The 24,220-nt window shown below is 43.2% G+C and overlaps 1 protein-coding gene across 2 annotated transcripts; it reads left to right on the top strand.

Annotated features, from left to right (window-relative positions):
* The first annotated feature begins 1,492 nt into the window (after positions 1-1,492).
* LOC135385422 (NAD(P)H-hydrate epimerase) lies at positions 1,493-23,905 on the top strand. 2 transcript variants are annotated; one of them, XM_064614727.1, is made up of 4 exons: positions 1,493-1,684; positions 11,910-12,126; positions 12,798-13,056; positions 16,584-23,905. In XM_064614727.1, exons 1-4 carry the CDS (start codon positions 1,569-1,571, stop codon positions 16,799-16,801), a joined length of 810 nt encoding a protein of 269 aa, XP_064470797.1. In that variant the 5' UTR covers positions 1,493-1,568; the 3' UTR covers positions 16,802-23,905. The 2 variants fall into 2 exon arrangements, with proteins under 2 accessions (XP_064470797.1, XP_064470796.1); XM_064614726.1 differs by lacking the exon at positions 1,493-1,684 and adding an exon at positions 6,857-7,320.
* The last annotated feature ends 315 nt before the right edge of the window (positions 23,906-24,220 follow it).

Genomic DNA, 24,220 nt, shown 5'->3' with positions numbered 1-24,220 from the left:
ACACGGACACAGAAGAATCCTAAGAGATCGCCACTAGGGGAAACGTATAGTTAGTAATGCGTCTTTTATCCCTCTCGCCCACCTTCGAAGATTTTTAGCTTTTAAGTTGAGATGAACTAATAAATTATTGCTGTGTCTGAGAACTTACGTGTGTCGTCTTCTGCGTCCGTCCGTGTCTCTCAGTCTTGTTGGTGGATATCCTTAATTGACGTCGTCCAAAACAAAGCAATCAGGTTTATATTGGACCGACATGATAGTGCCTTCTCTCCGTCATCCGCTCTTGAACTTCTGGATCAGCAGCCCCTTCGACAGGAGCGTGCTTTTAATGAACTCAAGTACCGATATCGGACTGTTAATTGCAAAATTAATATTTCACGGGTCATATGTATGTTAAATTTTGTCAACATTCTTGTCTACATAATCCACACCACTTGAACATTAATTGTTCCCCATCGTTCTCGAAGTGATGTGCTCAAATTTATTTATTCTTTTTTATTTATTTTTTCACGTACGACTGACCAATGGAAGATCACCCGGATCCACTATAGGGACCTTTCCCTAGATCAGCTTTTGTCGAACGCCAACCCATTCGCCATCCTTATTACGCTGCAGTATGGGAAAAGAAATAAATACTCCCGTGTACTTTTATGCTCTTCGACGAAATATTGCGTAATCTCACAAAAGTTTAGGGGGTATTCCCAGAGTTTGGGGGTGTAGTGGGGTCTGGAGAAGTCACTGAAAAAGACAAATCCGCCACCACCACCACCAACTACCCCAATTCCGAACTGTCGCCACAGGAAGAGGTTAGCAGAGCCTATGCGTATGCCCTTGGAGGCAGAGGGTCTGCTTGGGGTTGAGGTTCAGAGATTCCCGTTTTCGTCTCAAAACGCACCACGCGCATATACTCACACGCGCAGGGGGAGTGTACAAGCCCCTGTTTTCTGGTGACACACCCCCCTGAAATTTCTGAGACAACACAATTGGGGGGGGGGGGGGGGTGAGCTCCGCTATCAATACATATACACAGGACCGTGATATACATATGACCCCAAACCCCCTCCTTTCTTTCTTTCTTTTTTCTTCTTCCTGGGAGCTCGGCAAGCCCAAAGAGGTCGATTTCGGGGAAACTACCCAAAAATTACGTCCCGGTGCTCGCCACATCAGCATCTCAGTTGCCTAAAACTTGTCTAAGACTATAGCATGGAAAACAGCAACACGTTTTTATTTATTTATTTTCTTTCAAGAAAAGAGCCCAACAATACAGGGAGCAAAAACTCGGACAGAAATAGCCGAAACCAGAACTACGACACGAGTGCAGCAACAGGTACCGGATGTGACGCTGTCACCTTTTTATTGTTTTGCAAATGCTTTGGTATTACTTGCGTTTACTCACTATATACTATTTGCGACTTCAAATAGTCTTCCAAAAATAGTCTTTCTCACATAGTCATCTGGTCATCACTCACGGCTACTCAAAGGCAAACTGGGAAAGGCTACCACGTGACAATGTTTACGTCTGCACTTTTGTTGTTGTGCCGAGTTTCGCCGGCTGTGCTCGAGCTTGCTTAATGCATTTGTGGCGAGCTATTAAATCCCAGAAAGTGGTTTGTGCAAAGCACACAGCTTTGAACGGCGTCGTACAGTTCGTGTCGCGTAATTTGTGCAAAATGGTGAAATACTTGAGGTAAGCTTCCCGTTTTGTTTGTCGTTCTCAAACTCTGGGTAAGCGTTTGCGGATTGTCTGCATGGTAGCACTTTCAAGTCTTGTCTGTAATGTCTTGTCAGAGAAGCAACCTCCATCTGGGAAAGACAGGCAGACATTCGGTTGATGCTGACGGAGCAAAATGTACGCGTGATGTCACTACACAGTGAGACAAGTAAATATTAGTGGAACGGCGGTACCTGTAGATTCATCGTGCCATCCATTTGCGTACCATATCGTGTTGGCGCCCTTTGGTTGGCGTTTAGTTTTCTTTATTTCACTGACATACATCCGTGTTGTCGCACCATGGATGCTTTCCATATCTCTTTTTTTTTGTCCCCTCAAGCATTGCGTTTCGCTCATGTGTTTTAGCTCTGAAATTTATATACGCTTTATGCACAGCTCAGAAAAAAGCTCACCAAACAATATTCACCACCAATAGCGTGTGCTAGGTGTGTTGGCATACACAAAAGGAATTTTGCGACGCTCCCTTTTCAGTGTTTCATCTTTGCATATTTCCACATGCAATGGATGCAACAGGCATTTGCTGCAAGTAGCAAGTTACTTCTGACATTTATAACAATGAAAGGACAAATACCTTTTCATTGGCTCCTATGCTACCACGTTAAAGGGGCCGTAAACAGGCCACAAACATTTCAGAAATAATAATACCCCATGAAAGACCGCAGATCATAATACCCAAATATACATTTGGTCCTGCCCGTGCCAGCTCTGTGACCCATATAACTGCTTTCAAAGATGAGTAACCAGCGAGCCTCTCTCCACCACGCATACGTCACATGGCTACGTAACGTTTTGCTGTCCAATCGGGGGGCCGAGCTGCGCACATGACGTTTCAAATTACCAGCCAATAAACATACTTCATTATCAGCTGTGAGTCAGAGCGCTCAGTTCGTTTGTGTGAAACTACATTTTGCGCTCCGTGTTTCCGAAATTCAACGTCATGGCATATTCAACATCTCCGGCTGTCGCAAACGTCAACAGTTGGGCTGCTATCACATGACGCGATTCGAACCCGGATTCCTGCCAGTCACGACGTGACATGGCCAGCACGCTAACCACTGTTCCACGCGAGCTGGCGACGCGATGCCGCGTGGCTCAAGCCAAAGTACGGCAGGCCAGTTGTCTGAACCATTCGAAGATGACGAAGATGTCCCATCGTGCACCTACCTAAGATTCCGGAACTGTAGTCCCGGATATTCATTCGCGCTTGTGGTCTGCTGCGTGCTACTGCCCAGAAAACGTAGTGCGCATATGGTAGCTAAATTAAACTCATTTCTTTTTCACTTAGAGGCTGTAACTGTTTAGATTTGGAACAGAAGAGGATTCACGTTCATCTAGTCCAATTCCGCATTTGAAATAAAATCATACGTGGAACACTCGATCGTAATTGGTGAGGAAAGCGCTACGTCAAAATGACGTAAAGTTAGAGCGTGGGGTGGAGCTAAAATGCGAAAGAGTGCAGTGAATATTTCATCCGTATGCAAGCGCCTTTTGTTTTTGAGCGTTAGTAATTGCAAGGAGTTTTCACTGCCTAAGTTTCAATAATATAACATAAAGAAATGGGCCCCTTGTGTACCTGTTTACGGCCCCTTTAAGAGCAGTGTCACAGCATAATCTGAACATAGCACCTCCCCTCTTGCACCACGACCACCACCACCTGAACATTGAGACGTTATACCACGTCAGCACCTTTTATTTCTGCTCTAAGGCAACTCTCCTCAGAGGTAGTACATCGCTGCATATCTAAAATGAGTGTCTACGTGGCGTGAGTGTTAAACATTACTTCTCTGCTTTTGGAGCACAAGGATTTTGCAACTGTACCATTTGATTGTCCCCCTGGAATACGGATGTTCATGTGAATGCAGCTTCCTTTTGTTGTGTGCAAGGGGGCAAGTGCAGTACAGAGAGCTTTGTATCTGCATAGAAATGCCAGTATTGAAGGAACATACAGTTAAGGCATACAATATATATAGGGTTTTCGGATTTATCCGAGAAATGTACTCTGGTAAAAGTTTAAGCAATTCGCATAAATCCAAAAAACTCTGCTTGGTAGATGTTTTCCCTTAACCTGGTTAATGTTCTTGGCCTCCTTTTGTGCCCCGGGTTTCTTCTGATATCAGATACCGGCCTCACCGCAACATAACAATGGTTTCCGTGACCTAGCATTTTCTTCGGCGGTCATCTTGGCCACTTGAGGATTCACCGACCGGGTTTACCCCCAGTCTGTTTCCTGATTTCCTTGTCCTATACGTGTCCTAAGCACTAAAATAAGCATCGAACAGGGGTCATACGGGCAGCTAGTTGCAGTGCTGACGACAAGATGGGACGCAAGCGAAAGCTGCCCTGCAACTACGTCAAGGAATACCCTGGTTTCGAGGAGTTCACGTCGTCCGCGATCGCGATGCAGAGGTTGTCGTATGTAAGTGCTGCTGCATAACAGTGAGCACTACACACAGAAAGGGTGCATTTGGAATTGCGGAACACCTCGTCGCACGAAATGTATTGTTAAGCTTGTGTCTCTTTAGTGTTGGAGCAATAAATGTGACAACTGCGTTTTCTCTGCACAACTGTGCGTGCATCGTCAAGCTTTCTCCAAATTTCGGATGTTAACTGAGCTGTAAATCATACACTCTGAAAAACTCTGTTTTTGAAAAAAAAAAAAAACAAGAAAAGAACTCAGAAAAACATCCTCCGTTAACACCCACAAATAAACTCCAAAAACCCGGAACCCTACATATATAATATATTGTCCTTTAAGAAAATGAGAGAGGTTATTTGGAATGCCCTGCAGTTCTTCCTCCTGTCGCCTTTCAGTCCAACCTGCTGAAAAGGAGAGTGGGTGGGCAATCGTAAGTTGTGGGTGCGGATAGATCGGGGGGAGGGGCTGAGGGTCCAGACCCTGCTTCAATTTCTGTCATCACCATTTTCTTCAATTGTAGGAGGAGGTAACATTTCCATGAGTTTGAGGAACACACAAGATGATGAGGACAAGACTGAAACCAGCAAAGATTGCTGGTCTCAGTCTTGCCATGTCCTTATCATCTTGTGTGCTCCTCGAACTGGAGGAAATGTTACCTCTTTCCACAGTACACCAGCTTGCTTGCACCATTGTTATTTGTTCATCATTAATTGGAGTAATAAGCTTTGCAGTTCTTGGATCCAGGAGATCTGTAAGAAGATCGAACCATTTCTCTTTCCCTTATGCGAAGACATTATTCGAACTTTACGCTGAAATATGTACTCTTGTACTTCTGTGGTGCAGCATGTTGGATATAATTAAAAAGTAGCAGCAGGGCACTTACAAGCTGGTGCATGACTGACTTGGATACAGTCTGACATTTTAAAAGCATGGTAGAGCCGTATTCACCAGAGGGAAACAACATACCCTAAAGGTGCCTCCCCCCCCCCCCAAAAAATAAATATAAAAAGATTCCAGTGCCCTTTTCCCCTTTGCTAGTGCTCAAGTTTTCATGGGTAGTGATTCGTTCTAATTTTGAGTGGTGTTCCTTTGTATTATTGGGTATTCTGTTGCAGCAACATTGAATGCCAAAACACTCGTGCCATCCTGCAATTCTGAGAAATAGCAAAGCACAGATTTAGAGAAACTCAATGTTTTTCATAAACAGCTAAACTTCACATTCCTTGGGTAATGTTTGGTGCCCAGTTTTTTATTGGCATACATGATGTCACCTTTTAAATTCGATTCTTTTGTTACAGTACAAATATGTTGCGAACATTTACAGGTTTTACCAGTTGTTTTAATTCAGGTGCTATCTAAATTAATCCAAGTGCTATCTGAATTAATCCACAGAGCCCCCTAAATCCACCCAAGTGTCATCTAATTTAATCTCTGTGCCACCTAAAAGAAACCAGCTGCCATAGAAAATACTCTAACATGAAAAGTGTAATTTGCAACTGATTACCAAATGAATCATTGTTTGATGAATGACCTAATTGGTGAATGATACATAACATGTGGTGAATTTTTGTGCAAATGGGAGCAGTACATATGGGCAACATACTGTTAGGACTGCAGTAACCATGATTTGAGATGACCAATAACTGATGATGCCCTTCAGTTTGGTCTCTTGTCACTTAATCGGCACCAAAGCACTTCCATGCAGATTACTGCCGTGCATTTGGCTACGTTGGCTTTACACTGGGATTATGGAAGATTAAATCGATTCCTGGTGGTTTCTTTAGGATTTCTCTGGATTCACTTGTATTTCCTTGCATATCAACTTGATTTTTGTGGTGTTTCATAGGTTTTTGGTGGTTTTATTGAGCTCTTTATACATCAATGTAGTACTTTACTATTATGTATTTACTACAAGCCCCTCATTGAGTTTGCAATGGATTCGCTGGAATTTTTAATCACTTGAATTGATTTTATTGCATCCGGGTCAATTTTGTTTGATTTTCTGGTCTCCTTTGATATTTCTTGGATAATGGGATTCGTTGTTTTCCTTTCTATTTGGTTGTTGTTAGGGGCGAATCGATCTATGGGGTCCTGATATCCCCATTTCTGTCTTCACCATATGTGCTTCACTTTATCTTTGGCAGTGTATGCAGCATGCTGTCCTGGACAGGACCACCCCCATATCCCCTCCGAAAAATCCTGATTCCGCCCCTTGTTGGGGTTAATGGATTCATATGAACTTTTGCTTGTTTGATTGCATTTTAATGCCTGGTTCGTGTCATCCCATCTCCGTTGGATTTCGTGTTTTGTCCTTGTGCTCCCTGTCTGGGGTATTCCTTCGCCTGAGCGCGAGCTAAAAAAGGCGGACAACATGGAGACGCTCTGTCGTTTTCTCATCACGGAGCTTATCCAGCAACTTGCCTTAGTTTATGCCCTTATCTGGCGCCTCGTTCTCGCCCCAAATGCCTGATTTTCAGGACCACGAGCGACTGCAATCCTGGAAGTTGTCGTTATCCGATTATACTAGACGCCTTTCTGTACTCCTATCAACTAAAGCGAATCGTGACCGCGGAGAGAATGACGACGACCCCTAAAGAGAAAAGAGCGCCAGATCGGGACCGCTCCCGAAATATCCCCAAAACTGGGAGAACGAAGAGAACAGTCGTGGCGCCTCCTCTGAAGCCGTGGCGGCACAGTTTCAATCTAGCCGCACCGAGTAGCGTTTATCGCAGGATTTTGGCCCACCCTCCATTCTCGCTTTTGTTTCTAAGAACGCCCACACACCCATCGATCGACCGCCACGTTGTTGCCACCGTTCGCGCAGACAAGTCGAGCGCGCGTTCTCCCGTAAACCTCCTCTTTAGAGCCGAGTCGACGCCGCCACTTTTCTGACGCCAGGTTCACAACCAGGGTCCTAACGACATTGCATGGCTACCCCTAGTCATCAGCTCCCTTACAGTCACCTGCATCATTGAGTGGAGGGTGTGGTATCGCCTTATGTGGGAATGGCTGCCATAGTCAGTTGAAAGGTGCGGAGACCGGCAACCATGGAAAAAAGTGAAAAGAAGCCTATGCGTTTCTCGTTCCGACGTCGGCCGAAAAGTGTCAGCGTCGACAGGAGTGATCCGCACTGCGCCGATATATCGCAGTATCTGGAGAAACTCAACTATGTCAGGTACGTTAAGCCGGCTCTTCCGCATGGTGCGCCGTGTAATGGGGTGAAGATCGCTTTGAAGGCGTAAACTCGCATTGCGACTTCAGAGCGTGCAGTTCGCGGGGTCCGCCGTTTTGGCGTACAGCTTTGACGGTATATTTGTGTAGAAACAGTGAAATATTTGAATGTTCCACATTTTTAATTCTGGATAGCGACACTGCATGTAATTTAATTGATGTTCCCTACACAAAAAGGGAAGTACATACAAGGGGACATGGCATTGGATGTAAGGTGTGCAGTGTATAGTATGGGTATACTTCGGCAGTTAGGTTTGCCAATTACTCTCCTTTTTCTCACATATTTGGACATCTGAAAGTATCTTATGCAACTTACAGAGGAATAAGCTTTGCCAACATTTTCATTTTAACTGCTGCTATTGTGCGACTGTGGATAACATAACTTTCCTCAGGGGTAAAAACGTTTATCACCAAACATTACTGTCAAGTATTTTTTTTTCCCTACAAATTAATGATCCTGAACGTATGGATACAATACCTCCGTAGATACAGGTACACCTACTTCAGGCAGCACAGTTGCAGCCTTGCAGGTCATGGAATAACATGTACAGTGTGGAAGCTATGAGTGTTATACATGCCCATTTCTAACCATAACACCCTATACCCATAATATGAGGGGGAAGCCAGAACAATGTAAGCAATGTGCTCACCGTAGATCATCATGGCCAACACCAGCGTTGGCAACAAGTAACATGGACGATGACACACCACATACAAACTGTCTCCACATAAAGGGCCCACAGCAACAGGCTTGTGAAGGTAGATTATCAGCCGTAGCAGTTCAGAATTAATCATAGTTTCTCATGGGTAAGGGTAAATTCGTAACAAAACCTGATCCTAATGATGTCATAGCAGTACATGATTGGTGAAGGAGTTTCTCACTAAAAAATTATTTAAGGATGGGGCAAGTAAACATTGAAGCAAGGATAACACTGAAGACTATAGTGTAACGTGCGTCGTGAAACTCCTGTCCATAACTCACCTCATAGTTCACCCCCAGAATTACCAGGATTTCAGAATTTTAGAATGATGCTTGTGTAAATTCCACAAGAGAGCATTTGTAATTATTTTGTACGAGAATTTAAGCTCAGGATGGTAGCAAACTAGAAAGGGTTAAAGAAGTGCCTATATCAATACCTTCATGTTTAAATCACATGTTCACAGTGCCGCATCTATATGTTATATGTACTGTATTTTAATGTTTAAACCATGTATCTTCATTGTGTTTCTAATGCTGCATTATTTTTATTAATATACTTACCACTCTCCTCTATAATGCCTCACGGCCCTGAGTGAAGTAAATGAAATAAAAAATAAACTTCTATTTCATCCACATGCGATTATCGAGGGTGTGAATGGAACAATGTAGGAAAAATCCCGACTTCACATTTCAGCGGCTCAAGCAGTAGTTTTTACAGACTGCTTTCTGGGACGCATTGGGTGCAAGCTGCACCTTGGTTATTATGCTTGTTCATTCTGGTATGATGGTTCAAAGTGCTGACTGGGTAGTAATGCATATTAGTATGATGTGACAAAGCTGCACTCTGTACATTTTTTTTTTTTTTTGAAGTGTCACACAGAGCCTAGAGGCATAGAGGATAAATAGCAGTGGTTTACTGTATTGCATCATGTTGCATTCCAAAATTCTGCGTAAAAGAGAAATGACCGAATGAAAGAGAAGTATATACCTATTGGCCTATTGAAAGGTGTACATACTCAATATGGCGTCTGGCTCGTTGGTGTCGTGCTGACCGGGAGGTGGTGGGTTGGAACCCTACCACCGGCTATGCTGTCTGAGGTTTTCCCTGGGTTTTCGGAAGACTTTCCAGAAGAATGGCGGCACAGTTCCCCCTGAAGTCGGCCCAGGATGCATACTAAACCCCCACCCCTTCCTGCTGTCCCCTCTCCATCTGTCCTCATCTGTACGCCACTCATAGCCACAGTTGCTTCGCGGCGCTAACACGAAAGTAAAAAAAAACATGAAAAAGATGCACAATAAAAAACTGACAAGCAAAGAAAGAAACCCATTGTGATTTTCGTGTGGTGTTCTCAATTATGGTTGATCACATCTAGAAGGGCATCAACTCACACTGATGTAATCCCAGCATTACATGTAGGGATAATAGAAGTTACCATGTTCTGATGGAGAACCCTGCCTGATGTGATAGGAATCTGTTGTAAGATATCGCAAGCATTGTTATGAACAGCTGTATTGTTGTTTGTGTTTTGTAGTATGAACCTTATGTTGCCATTCCTATATTCAGGCTTCATGATCATTTCTGGTTGACATTGAGCATAAAACAAATTGGCAACGAGTCTCATACAAACATCATCCAAGACAAATATATGTATCGTGCAGGGAGCAACTGTGCATCCCATTTCACTTGCGAGCAGTAAAGTGATTGTAGAAACAGCTGGGCTGTTCCCAGTTGCTGGCTTTCAAATTTAGCACACTGGTATTGATTTACTACTGAGCACAAGAGCTGTTTGGAAAATGAGGCTGTTGGTGTCCTGCTCAGAGCTTCATTCTATTTTGGCATCAGATTTCATTATTTCCCAATTTACACCAGTACTAATACTGGTTATGTACAGGTTGGGACAAAAGTTTACGGAACACGCGAGCGGCGTCTTTTTTCTTCGGTGCGACACCCTAGCGGCTGGCGGAAGCGGGTGAGTTCACTGCTTCGGAGGGGTGGAAGCATGCGCATTTAGCGACACACAGTGGGGGGTTCCGGTGTCGCTCTGGTGTGTCCGGGAACTGGAAGCTACCGCTGTGTGTCGCTAACAGCGCGCGCTTCCACCCCTCCGAAACAGTGAACTCACCCGCTTCCGCTAGCCGCTAGGGTGTCGCACCGAAGAAAAAATACGCCGCTCGCGTGTTCCATAAACTTTTGTCCCAACCTGTACTACTTTCTGGTACATGTTGGAGGAATATTAAACGCTAGGCTAATGGTAAGAAGGAAAAAAAAAGTAACAGGTCCACTTAACTATAAAAACGACGAAAAACATGGTCTCGGATTTTTCATAGTTTTGCAGTGTACCAGCTAGCCTGCACCCTAGTGCTTTTACCGTCCGCTTAACTATTGTGCCTCTTAAGATCTACCTCTTACAAATATTTTTCGATATTTGTGCAATAGAGTGCTTACAAGAAAACATGATATTCAGATCCAAATATGTTTACTGTGTTATACTTCATTTCTTTTTCCTTCTAATGTTTTATCGAATTGGCCTCTGCTCAACACAGGCTGTTTCAGGCCTGTGTTAGAAAAAAAAAGCAATTAAGAATAAATTCTCAAAAAAATTAAATGAAAAGTGGACGGATGGTATCTGGAATGTCGAACAAAACATGCAGAGCTCAATTATTATACAGTGCTGTATCAAACAGTGGAAATAACAGTACTAATGCAGGCTTTCTTTTTTGTATCCATTTGCTCTTTGTTTGTTTGTTTTTTGTAAAAAGCTACGAGATCAGCATAGATGTCATTTTTGCAGTTGAGTTATATTGGCAGGTGAACATCCTCTCAAGGAGAGTATGTAACGCACTTACAAGATGGCTAATTACCTAAAATTCATTAATGAACTCTCTCATCAGGGAATTTTGGGCAAAAGTCAGATAGAATAATGGGAAACAATCCTCATTGAAAGCTAGTTCATTTCTAAATAACCCTGAAACGTGCACATGCACTGAAATATCAATCGCCGAAATTTGCTATGCAAATGAGCCGATCGGGAGCACAGGGGCCACAATGCTCATTCTTACTCAGAGGGCCACGTGCTTTGGAGCAATGGAGGGCATTGGAGTAGGTGCTTATCTGCTGCCTAGATCAGCCTTCTTGCCCAGATAAGCCTTCATCCACAAAGGTCATGCTAGATAGAATGGCTTTCAGTGAGGACTGTCTCCCATTCTAGTATCTCGCTTTTGCCCAAAATTCCCCAATTACAGAGTTAATTAATGAATTTTAGGCAATTAATCATCTTGTAGTTGCCTACTCTCTTCGAGAGGATCTACGCCTGGCAATAGAACAGAACTGCAAAAACGACATTTACGCGGCTCTCATAGCTTTCTTTTTAAAAATCTGCAAAGGATTAAAAAAATGTCCTGTAGTACAGTATATAATAATTTTATAATTCGGGTTTTTACGTCGGGAAACAACGGTGATCATGAGTGATGCCACAGTGGTCGGGTCTGGGGATTAATTTTGCACACCTGAGGGTTCTTTTAACGTGCGCCGAAATCTCAACACACGACGCACCACATTAGCATCCCTCGTGGAAGACAGCATGTCTGAGCAACTTGTACACTTCCACCAAGTTGCCACCGTCCTCGGCTAGGTCTGTAGTACAGTACAGTACAGTAGCAGTTACTAAATATGAACAAATGTGCCCATGTGTCCACACATTCTGTTTGCACACCTAAACAGCTGTACAAGGTGTACATGCTATTCTTGGAATCTTCATTCGTACGAAGTATGAATTTCTGTGGCTTTGTGTGTCAATAATCGAGTCAAGCTTAAAAAAGTCTACTACCAACAGCCAAGAAGAAATGGCGAAGATCGACCAAGAGCTGGTGAGTGAGTACGCTTACAGCATAGACCAACTGATGGAGCTGGCAGGGCTAAGCGTTGCAACAGCCGTGGCAAAGAGCTACCCTCGCAATACTCTCACCAAGGATGGCACTGTGCTTGTCTGCTGCGGACCTGGAAACAACGGTGGAGACGGCCTTGTTTGTGCACGTCATCTGAAATTCTTTGTAAGTACACTGACATAATTTACCATTTGCCTGAAAGACACGGGATTCCCTGAAACCAAAGCATTACACAACCAGATGTTATGTGATTCTCGTGTTTTATCGTTCTACACCACAATTATAAAATCAGCATCTTCAAGACACAAGACATTACCAGAAAGTGAGCATTGCTTGGCAGGCCACATGTTTAATATGTACATTAAAATAGCACACTGATTGTGTTAGGTGCTGCAAAGCAAAGATAAATGTGACTGTCCCAGTGCCCACAAAGGGCATAGATCATAAGAGACATTTTGAGGCACATAATACTTTCTACGAACAAAACTCTGACAGAAAGGATAAATCTAAAATATTGTCCAAACTTGTTAAGAAATGTACATTTGCACATGTGCGTGTGACTCAGCACACGACATTCCGGCTCTCGGCTTCTTCTGTCGTGCTACAAGTAATTGACAAACACAGCAGAGATGAATGTAGAGAGGGCAAACAGGCTTATGTAAAAAATCAAGAAGGTAACATTTGGCTGAATCTACATTTGGCTGAAGAGGACAGGTACAATATGAACATTTTGTTCCAACGTCTCTCTCTCTGCAACAAAATAAGAGTTCTGATGCGAACAAACAGCATCCCGGAGGCAGACAGAACCACGACTAGCTTCCTCTTTGGCTTTGCAGGGCTACAAGCCTTCAGTTTTCTACCCAAAGCAGAATCACAAGCCTCTGTTTGAGAACCTGACAAAGCAATGCCAAGAAATGGAGGTCCCATTCCTGTCATTCTTGCCAGATGCCCAGCTCATCAGTGACTCATACAATCTGGTAGTGGATGCCCTTTTTGGATTCAGCTTCCGTCCTCCAGTGCGTCCAGAGTTTGTAGATGTCATGGAGAAGATAAAGAAGGTCAAGATCCCCATTGTCAGCGTAGACGTTCCGTCGGGTGAGCACTTTTTGTCCTACACGTTAATTCTGCATATGTCATTGTCTCCAGCAAGTTAAGCTACAGTAAATCCCCATAATTCTGTACAATTTGTGTGCAGTTCTTCACTTTTTGCTTCTAAAGGAAAGCTGTAATTTTTTACCTGCTTAGATTTTAACCTGCTTTACCCAACAGCTAAGTAGGGATTGATGTTTTCGGGATTAGTTTGCCCAAATTCAAGATGTACATATCGGGCATTACCATTTTACTCGTGTGAATGCTAAGTAAAAAATCTAGTATTTCATCGAAACCCTGGTGGGCTGTTCCACAGGAAACGATCCAACGGCCCTCACAAAGCCGTTACCAATTTTAACACATTTTGTTTGCAGTTTCTAATAGTGCGAAATGCCACACCACGAAATGCTTCTTCACAGATCTTAATGTGGAAAGTGGGAGACACGCACAAAGATCGCAGTGCTGGCTAAAACCATGCCTTGTGTGAACGGCAGCTGCGGCTCATAGAGAGCACTTGGAAGTGCGCGGTTTTCTTTTGCGTATGGAGGAAACCATCCTCTACACACTAAGCTGTAGCTGTAGCTCGCACGACAAAGAACATTAAATAGACCTGGCTTCACCGCTAATTCCCAATCTCCGTCACCCGTACCGTGCACACCGCAAACAAGGCCATAAACTCAACCACCCAGGATTGCAATACACACGTTATGCTACAGAAGAGGAGACTGTGGTAACCTTGCAGAAGTCTGTGCCACAAGATATTGCTTGCACATTGAAATCAAACCAGACCAGAAAAAAACAACTGGAAATACAAAGTATTAAAACAGGAGCCCAAGAAACAAAGATAGAGCTCCCCACCGAATATACGCAAGGTAGGTCACTGTGGCCGTAATACCTCCTACCACCAAAAAAATATTCTCTCTTGTATATGGAAAAACACGCTCAAGATTTTTTTATATGTTGTACAGGAAAGCTCGTTCTATAAAAGTGCATTGGTTTGAGACATCTCTTCTGACCTCTTTCTTGCGTGTTTTACGCTCAATTGTAGCGAATTTTGAAAAAAGTGCACTTCCCCTATTTTTCCTGCAATGACTACGAAAGTTACGTGTCTTGCGATTCTTCCTTTTGTGGTATTCCACGAGACCTTGTAACAAAAAAATAATGTTTTGATTTTCCACAAAAAAAAATCACGAAACAGGAGGAAAATTGTGAAACTTCCGGCCTGTGTACACCAGCATCGATTACTACGTGACAACCAGGATTTGCGACACTGTGTTGAGCATTTCTTCCTGTATACGCAAAAGAAAACTGCACACTTCTAGGCAGAGAGTCTAACTGAACCCAAACCCGAACCGAAAACCGTTATTTTTGGCCAAACCGGAACTGAACAGTTAAAAAAATACCACTAACCGGTTCAAATAACGGTTCATACGGAACTAAGGGTGGAGCTTTGCATGTTGTGCATGAACGTAAAAACAGTTTTTCATCTTTTTTCTTCTTTTATTAGCTTCGTAGCCTTCCTCTTGCATGCCAAAAAAGTCGTGCCCTGCAGGAATCCTCTGGATTTTCTGGGGTCGCGAAATAATAACAACAAAGGTAGTAACTGAAAACTGTTATGACTACTAATGTCTAAGACATACACATGAATATATATAAGAACTGGGGATCAATGACATTTTGGGTAGCATTCAAGATATGACATATTATAATAATATACTAATCAGCCTCAGCTATACAGGGTGTCCACCCAAACTGCAGAAATGATCGCTGACACATAGCGCTGTCCAAGAAAAACTGACTGCTCTCCTATATGACATTTGTGTTACAAACAGGTGCTGCATTGTAAGATCAGCCCATCTGTACAACAAACGTCATAGGAGAGCTGTCAGTTTTCTTTTTTTTTGACGGCGCTGTATGTTAGGGATCATTTCTACAGCTATCATCGGCATCCTGTATATAAATGCGAGCACGCGGACCAATGGATGGATATGTCGTCGGCCGTGCGACTTTCGATCTTTCAAATCTTCTCTCTTCTACTTCTCAAACTATCAAAGCTCAACTACAGCATGCGTCCGTGTGTATGATGCTGCAGGATAAATTCCCAACATGCATGTGTGAACTTACATAGGTACCTTAGAAAGTAAAGGGCCAGCCACCCTCATGCTGGTCAGGCTGGTCAGAATGGACAGAATGGAAAGAACATACCAAGCTGTTTTTCTTTGTGCATATGAAATAATAGAGGTAAAAACAACCGCACTGACATCGTATTAAAAAATTGCCAATGGGTCGAAAATATGTCAAACCCTGCTCCTGCCCGTACTCTGTCTTTGTTCCACAGACGCTTCACTTTAACGGCGACATGGTAGCACGGTGGCGGTCTGTGATGACACGATAATGCACCTTTTACATAAAGACCTCGGGCTCCAAATCGCACCATTCAAATCCAACTACAATGAAGCGTCGTTTGCTGATTAACATGTATTCGCATCTCCTGCCTGGTAATCAGTAATTTCAATTACTTAAATGACTTAGGCCAAGGCAGCAGGATTGGTTGACAGCTATATTACTGCCAAAATTCTGCGAACAACCTGATGGGTCGTGCCACCACGACATGAGCTACATGCAGGGACAGTCAACCCAAACCGGTAATTCATGGTTATGCTCCTGTCGTAACCACTGCTAATCTTGTCTTTCATATCGCGTAAAATCTTTCAAAATCTCGAATGACCATTGATGTCTTCCTGTCCACCTCAAGCACTGTACCACACAAACAGAAGTGTGCTTTAACCTGCCTTTTGTGCTACATTGCCAACGTGTGGTCCCTGAACCGGTTCGTGAACTGAACTGTTTGAAAAAAAGGAAACAGTTTGAACCATTATAGTTGCCTTCCGGAGATGAACCGGAACAGAACCCTTATTATTGAACCGAAACCTGAACCGAACCGAACCGATAAACGTTTCGGTTCGACTCTCCACTTCTAGGTGCTTGTTTGAGCCGCAGCAGCCGTTCATGCCAGCGCTGCGACCTTCGCGCATGTCTAGCAACTGCCACATTGAGATCTGGGATGAAACGTTTCGTGATATGTCGTTTCGCACCTATCAGGAACTGCCGAGATTTATCCCCCATTCCAGCCTGAAACACACGGCCAGTTGCATACTGATTGAGGCAGGCTGGTTGGATCATAGTTTGACTCTTTCACATGTTGTACACATCTCATTCCTGCCTAAAAGAGAACTGTAGTTGTGTAGCTCACGAGAAAAGAAAAATCTAGCTCTACACAGATTGGTATTTTCAAAATTTAGGTTTTGGGACGGAGCAACTGACATTTCATTTCGTGCCACGAGTTTCTATCACTGTGCACCAGAAAGCTTTTAGCAATGTACCCTGGTAGTCTACTACAGAAATATGTACTACAAAATTATTTCAGGAATAACAAAGCTACCAAACACAGATACAAAATTAATCTCCATAACTGTATGTCGGTTAATGCAAAAGCTCAGTACCTTTGATATATTTGGCTTTTCTTTACGCAGGCTGGGATGTTGAGAGCGGTGGAGATGCAGACTCAATGCAGCCAGAGTGCCTGGTGTCCTTAACAGCACCAAAACGTTGCGCGCGTCTCTTCAAGGGTCGCTACCATTGGCTAGGAGGCCGCTTTGTGCCCCTGGCACTAGCAGCAAAATATGAACTCAACTTGCCACCGTACCCAGGCACGGAGCCATGTGTTCTTCTGACAGCTCCACCATCCTGAACAACACAGTCATCAACGATCCCTTTTCAAATGGGTCACTGCCAATGCTAAACCATGCTCCATTTGCTTCAGGTATAGGTCTCTGTTCCATGTTTTTCAGGCTGCCATATAATTTTGTGACAGTGTATCATAGTATGGACAGTGCTCACTTGCCAATGAGAAAGAGGGTTTGGAGGCCTTGGATCACGTGAGAAAATCGTCTTGCCCTTACGTTACTAGGGAGTATTTTGTGCTCACATGTGCAGTGCACACTGTATAGTGCCACATGATAGAAATGCAAGGGAATCAATGCAAGGGTGAATCAGTGTATTAGTGTCTGAAAGCAGAAGTTAAAGTGCATTATGGGGTGTTAAAATAAAGTGCCTATGTTGTAAGTTTCGCTGTTTTGGTGGCATTTTGCTCTTAGCCCATGTCATGAAGAACGTCATCTTTTGTGTTTAATAGCCCATGCTTGGGAGTAGCTAGAACTGCTTGTCTCGCAAACAGTGTTCAACATGTGGTGAACAGCATGAAGCACAAGACAAATTTTAGGAAGAGGGAAACAAAAATATCCTTTTAGGTTGAGTGTACGTATTTTGGGTGGCATAGGCAACTGCGACAGATGCAAGAAAATTATAGTCCAACTTGTACGTGCATGATGTGCCACAAAACTGAGACACACAACCATGGTAGCAAATGAAAGAATAGTACAGTTGACCCCCGCTTATCCAGGCTTCGCTTATCTGTATCCAGTGCTATTCAGACAAAAAAACATGGGGACAGATTTCAGTCTATACAATTTGCTTTCATTTATCCAAGCCTCAGTTTGTAATGTTATTGTATGGGGTGATCAATCAAAGCGACCATCGCTGAAGGTTGGGGCGAGGTACTAGCATGACACGATCAGGTACTGGGACATAGAAACAATCATAAAACGTTTTAAAGGGATCATGAAAGGACATTTGACGAGCCTACAACCATTTTCAATTTGTCCCTCTGTACCAAAGCATTCAACCCATGAAATATGAAGTTGAAAATCGTTCAACTAGCGAAAATATGCTATGTTAACCACAGCCGTGAACGGCGGCTGCTACGATCCGCCTGCGAGGCGAACTGATCATGACGTCAAACACGGGATGTTGGAGATTCGTGGGCGGTCGTCTGCGAGCAAATTGCAAAATTTGGAAGCAAGCTCGCAAACTTTGTCATGAAATATGTTTTAATTTGTCCTGGAGCTAAGATCGTATCTAATCGTTGAGAGAGAATCCTATCCCAAGTGTAATGTAGTCGTTGATTGTCGGCATGGTTGCCGGAGCATGTTCTCTTCTCTGAGCTTCTTCTTCGTCAGAAAATGCCTGCCGGTGGCCTTTTGGGAGCTGCTGCGTACGGAACGATTCCCAGACGCTGTGTGCGTTGCATAATCTCTTCCTGTATTGCTGACAATTTGCGTTTCACCATATTTCAGCTGATTTCGACGTCAGATATTGACGGCGTCATTTGTTGCCCAAACCAAAACCATGCACCCTGTGGTCCCGAGGGGTACATGCTCCCAGTCGTCCACAATTGGTTGAGATGACTGGATGTTCATGACGTAAGCCCGCTTTGAAGGGATGTATATCCGGCGGTCACTACGGCAGCTATAACTGCGCTCCTGGTGCACTGAATACGATTAAAAGTCGAAGTGTTTATGATAGTCAGGGATGGTAAGGACCGTTTCCGGCAGAGTACATACTACTCAGAATTCGCAAAAATCATTGCATGGTCCCTTTAATACCAGTGTGTGGTGAAACAAATTCAATGCAGTTGAACCCAGGTGATAATCAGTCTGGGAATCCCTGCATTGCGGAGAGGATGGATAGACTGCAAACTTGGAACACCAAGGCTTCAAACAGTGGGGCTCAGCAGTTGAAACGACGCCCAAAAAATATATCGAAGTGGTCAGGAATGGTCTGCAAAGGGTGATGTTTAAGATGTTCGTTGGTAGCAGCCTGTGCGGTCTAAGACAGCTCTCCTCTGCTGCAGAATCTCTTCGCGAGAATCGATGCATGTTCTCTGCAGCTCTCTGCTGCCTTGATGCATCTATCGATGCCACTGACCCACTTACTTGCACTGTCTCTTGGCACCCAACCCAACAGCTGCCTTCACTTATCTGGATGCATGAATGGATGGATTAGAGGACCCCTGGCGAGGCTGTTTGTAACAAGGGCCCGGCACAAAATGTGATGCATCGTTGTGCAACCTACATTTTCTCATACATTTCCTCGAGACAAGACAACCTTGAAATTTTTCCTCTTTCCCATCGTACGTGTGTGTGCCATGTTGACCAGTTCGGCCAGTTGACCAGCCGAAGACAATGTCTTCGGCCATCTGCACCCCTTGTCAGCGAAAGCGTTGAAGATGAATATGAAGAAGAAATTAAGCACACACATGAAGATTCTGGATCCAGGAGTGTGCATCGATGTGGCACTTGAAGATGCCCGAGGTGCGCAGAAAACGGCTTTGGCATTCTTTGAGCGAGAGAATGATGCATCTCAAGTTAACAACGCAGGTAGTAGCTTGCAGGAGCTGAATGTCTGCAGTAATTTTATGTGGGTGATGGCGAATGGTTCCTTATGCCCTCTGAAATAAACACACGCTTTGATGTGCAAAACTGATGACTAATCCCCTCTCAAGGTCAAATTTATCTGCATCCTTCGCTATCCAGGCATTTCCGCCGGGAACAGCAAGATCCGGATAAACCGGGGTCAACTGTATATATATTCGAGCACAAGCTACTGATTTGTGTGCTGCTATACTGAGGCACCTTCCACCTGGCACTGATAAATGAAATAACATGTTATATTCATAGTACATGATAGTATTCAGCATGCAGTCATGTCACTGACTGCTTGAAACCAACTCCGGACAATCTTTCATGTTTTTCTTCAGTGACCTTTTTCCTGCTACATCAGCTGCTGTAGCCACAACTCCCAGAATTGCTTATTTTATTTCTATTTTGGAAGCACATTTTTCATTCTCTGCATCTGCCCTCATACTGTGGTCAAAAAGATTCAACTTGAACTACCAGAATGCTTAAAAGAGACAGGAAGGTTCCTCAAGCTAGGGTACTGGAAACGTGAGTTTGAGGGCCTCTTCTTCTGTATTGCAAAGGACATGGTCATGCTCCAAGACTGAAAACAGCGGAACCCTAGGACAAAAGCAAGATATGCAAAAGGAAATTCAATTGATGCTTTCCAACCACAGGTCGAAATCGGACATGTGGACCCATCAGTCAAGTTGCGTCCCTGAAGAGATCAGACACCTAGGTTGTGGTAGAATGTGCTCTGCTAGCTACAAAAAGAGGGTAATCAAGAGAAAAAATGTGCTGCATGAAAGCAGGTTGAAATAAACAATTCTGTCAGTTGTGAGCACTTCAGTCAGTTGGTCACATTTTCTTGTTTTTATCTTACCCCGCTATGGTCACAATGCTATCGGTTGTCCCAAAAAGGGATAGAAGTTAGCTGTTGGACCTGCCTCACACCACCAAATACAGAAAAGCCAGCATGTTGCGGTCGTTATCAGCCAACTCGATATCTGTAGCTCAAGTCATACTGCTCTCCTTCAGGATGTAACTCCCCTTCCACTTGGAGAATATAATACTCCAGTTAATAAGTCAAATTATCTGAAAAAAATAGAGCCAAGGTTGTAACAGGATTCTTTCAACATCACAGCAAAAACACTGACTGTACAACATGTACACGACATAACATGACATAACAAGTGTGGAAGGTAGATGTTCACGATCCAACTGTTGACTGGATTTCTGTGACATTTGTGTCACAATGTTATTCTCGTCTCACGCTGTACTGCATTGGTATGTTGCTATAGAGAAATCATCGGAGAGCCTCAGGATTAGATCCGCCGATATTTCGAAGAGGCTGTTCATCTCGGTGCCCAGAAGAACAGTCTCTGTTCAAAATGTCATCTCTTCCCTTGCCGGTTCAATGTATTTTCTACCCTTTCATGTTCCCGACATGTATTTTTAATCTGAAGTGCTCTCACAGAAACAAGTAAGAAAAAGAATTGAGTCATCTCTACTGTTTGGAGGTCAGTATGTATATGCTGCCATTTCTGGAGTACATGATTCATGCAGTCGAAATTGCCAAAGTTGGTGCTTATTGGGCTAGTTACTGCTTGTTACTCACTAGATTAGCAATCTTAATTACATGTTCAATTCAAGGCATGGCAGAGTTGACATTTTGCAGTGTATTGAAGGCTCCTGTCAACCTTAATATGAGTTGTCCTCGAAGTGGTGTAACGATGCACTGTAATCAAGTCCAGTACAAAATTTGATTGCAGCAAGCTATTCATGCTGATGGCACTGTCTTGCACCTACTGTGGTGTAGTGCCAAGGACAACTAACCCCTTTCTGGTACCCTCTGTACAGTTCTTTCCTTGACATACCAAAAAGCCCTCATACAGCATTGTAAGGGAAGTCCTTATAGCCCCTACACAGACATAATTTTCCGAATTTCGTTTTAAAAAATTCCCAGAGGTGATGTCACATCCTTTCTTATTATGCTTAAGTCACTGTAAAAAACTTTCGGGCAAACTTGCAGCCTAATATTCATTACTAAAATTTTATAGCCAGTGGTTCCGATTTTGTGACGTCACCCTCTGCAGCCTCTATTTTTTCTTTTCTTCTCATGCCACTTTCAAAGCCACTGATTCGAAATAAAACTTACTTGTTATGTTTCATGTATCCTAGAATCACATTTATCTTGCTGGCACACCCTTGTAACATTTGCAAATGTGCAGCAGCCCAGCAAAACTGAAACTGCATGTGAACATGTGGTTAAACTTCCTTGTTAATCTGCAAAACTACAAAGTTCCGTCGAACATAGTCTTGCACATGGCATCTACATGCCGCTTGCAGTCGGATATAACTCTGAATTTGATAAAACTAGCCAATAGCTCTGGGAAAACCAAATAAGCACTCCCCTCATCAGTGTTCAGCAAACTGTGCATCACCTTTGACTGCAAACACTGGGGACACTGCACTACACGTTTAGGAATTAAAAGAGTGCATGGCTCCCACTGCATAGTTAGATACTGGAGTGTTACTTCACCATACTGATACCAGGTGCAATGACACGTAAAAGGCTGGATAGGTAGGGAAGCTATTTTACCTTTTCCCCCATGATCCCTGAGGTAGAGAAGCTAACGTTACTTTAAATAATGGTAGACAATGGGAAGACTTGTAATGCAAGTGTGGACAGCCAACTTTACAATGTTGTTGAGATTGCCGTAATTTCACGCACATTATCCACACTGCAGATAAGCCATGGGCAGCTCCTCTTGCTGTTGTAGCAAGATTTCTGACCGCTGAATTTGTAGCAAAATTTCAACTAAGCCGCCCCTGCAGATAGGCTGCAATAGAGTGGAAAATTGTCCAATAACTGATGAAACTGAAATTAACGTGGAGAATGTGCTCATTCTGCATGATTAATTAGAAACATACACTCCCAATGTCCTCCAACGGTAGATCGTGAAGCTGCGCCATGCTGCGCTAAAACTCTTTTTTTCCTGCACCAATGGTTGCGCCGGAATGTTTCGAGGCACATCCATTACTGAGACAGCGAAATTAATTACTTTTATTATTTCGCTGCCCAATCTAAGAAATAACTACTTTCACGTTTGCACGTATCACTTGAACATCAGATCGAGAAGTACAAATCAGATGGGGAAGTTACTCGACAAAGGGTACTCGTTACCAGCTAAGTTACTGTGCAAGAAATGTAACTAAGTTACTAACCAAGTTACACGTAAAGAATATGGACTTCAAGTTACTTGCTACCCAATAGTATATACTTTTTAGTTCTTGATCTCTCTATAGTTAATTCAGATCTTGATCTCACAATGGGTGATGCAAGACATTTCAAAATAGTTTTGATATACAGAAACTACCAATATCTGATATGACATAAGAAGCCTACATTTATGCTCTTTAGGGAGGGATTTGATGATTTTGATCTCGTAATAAGGTTCTTCAACGGAACACAAGCCAAGTTTATGTTCTATGAGTTGTCCTCTATGCACATGTCGTAGAACTGCGCCAAGTTTGAACCCTTCTACAAAACACCCTCTGTCATTATAAATACACTGCTTGTTACCTAGTAGAGCCTATTACCTAATGTGTATGGCCAAAACAGAATTTGTAACGTTCATCGCGTAACAAGGGCGTCAGACGTGCCGTCCACATGTGCACGTTGATGTCATCTCAGGTCACTAGGGAGGGAGGACACAGCTTGCGATGTTTGTAGATGAGAATTGAACAAAAGGAAGTTGGAACCTTCTCCAAATTACTCTGAGAAAGTTACCTAAAAAGTGAACTAGTTCCTCACGAAGTTACTGGAGCTCAAAAGTAATGAATTAAAAGTTACTAAGCTACTTTTTTTGGTAACGAGTTATCCCCTGGTACAAATACATACGCACATGAAACACCGGCACCACATATGCTCAAACTTTATGGATACACACAACTTCACCAACATCTCTTCCTGATCTCCAATGCCAAAGTAACCAACCATGAGACATTACAATTACCTTAGGATGAAGCAGTTTTTGGCACTCGCAACTGGTAATCCCTGTAGGACTATAAGATATTGAATGTCCCTCGCACTCTAGTATGCTGTGCTGTTAATGTGCACAACAATGGTGTCAATTCAGTGTACATAATGCGATAGTGTGACGCAGGTCACACTTGTTGTCCTAGTGGACGACTCAAAGGGGAAAAAAAAAAATAAAGAACGCTCATTCTTCTTAATGTTGGGATTCTTCATCTTCGTGCAAGTATTGATGAGAATTTAGAAATGCTCTCTACATCTCTCTATTTGCAGCATTGTTTGTTTGGGAAACTTTTTATACAACCACTAGCTACAATTCTATGTGGTAAGCACCCGGTGAAATGCTTGTTTGCACTTTAAAGAGATCTTTGAGGTGCGAGTGATTCTGAAAGGAGAGTATTGTTTTGGCACCTTTTGCCCATGGTCAACTGACATGTCAGCTGGTGGCACCTGTCATTTTATCTACAAGTTTGTGGAACAGATTGCTGTGACAAAATAAACATACATTTGTTCTTTTTGACTTGTGGTGTGAAAGTGAAATTTTTGAGCAGCGTTTCTTTGCTGTACCTGCGGTAACCAAGGGCTAAGCCATGAACCCATACTCATTAAAAACAGTCACCATCCCCATGCAAAAACGCATGCAATACAACTTGAAATTCAGTTGAAATGGATGCAATCCTTGACCAGCTACAGTGGTCTTACACAGAGGTCTGTACTTGCCACTCATTTGGTCACTCATCCTTGGCTCAGCTCTCATGCTTGCTCCTCTTTTGCTGTCTCATCTCACTGGTCCGAAGGTTGTCTGAGTGTAAAGTTGATGCAGGGAGAGTTGAGT

Source organism: Ornithodoros turicata, chromosome 2 (genome assembly GCF_037126465.1).
Source record: "Ornithodoros turicata isolate Travis chromosome 2, ASM3712646v1, whole genome shotgun sequence".
Taxonomy (NCBI): domain Eukaryota; kingdom Metazoa; phylum Arthropoda; class Arachnida; order Ixodida; family Argasidae; genus Ornithodoros; species Ornithodoros turicata.
Note: the sequence above shows the minus strand (reverse complement) of the source record. Positions and strands in the feature narration are given on the sequence as shown.

Bases quoted from the DNA above. Each gene is read 5' to 3' on its own strand.
- LOC135385422 (XM_064614726.1), top strand. From the start codon at position 7,193: ATGGAAAAAAGTGAAAAGAAGCCTATGCGTTTCTCGTTCCGACGTCGG. The intron at 12,127-12,797 runs GTAAGTACACTG...TTGGCTTTGCAG, and splicing joins CACGTCATCTGAAATTCTTT to GGCTACAAGCCTTCAGTTTT. The intron at 13,057-16,583 runs GTGAGCACTTTT...TTCTTTACGCAG, and splicing joins CAGCGTAGACGTTCCGTCGG to GCTGGGATGTTGAGAGCGGT.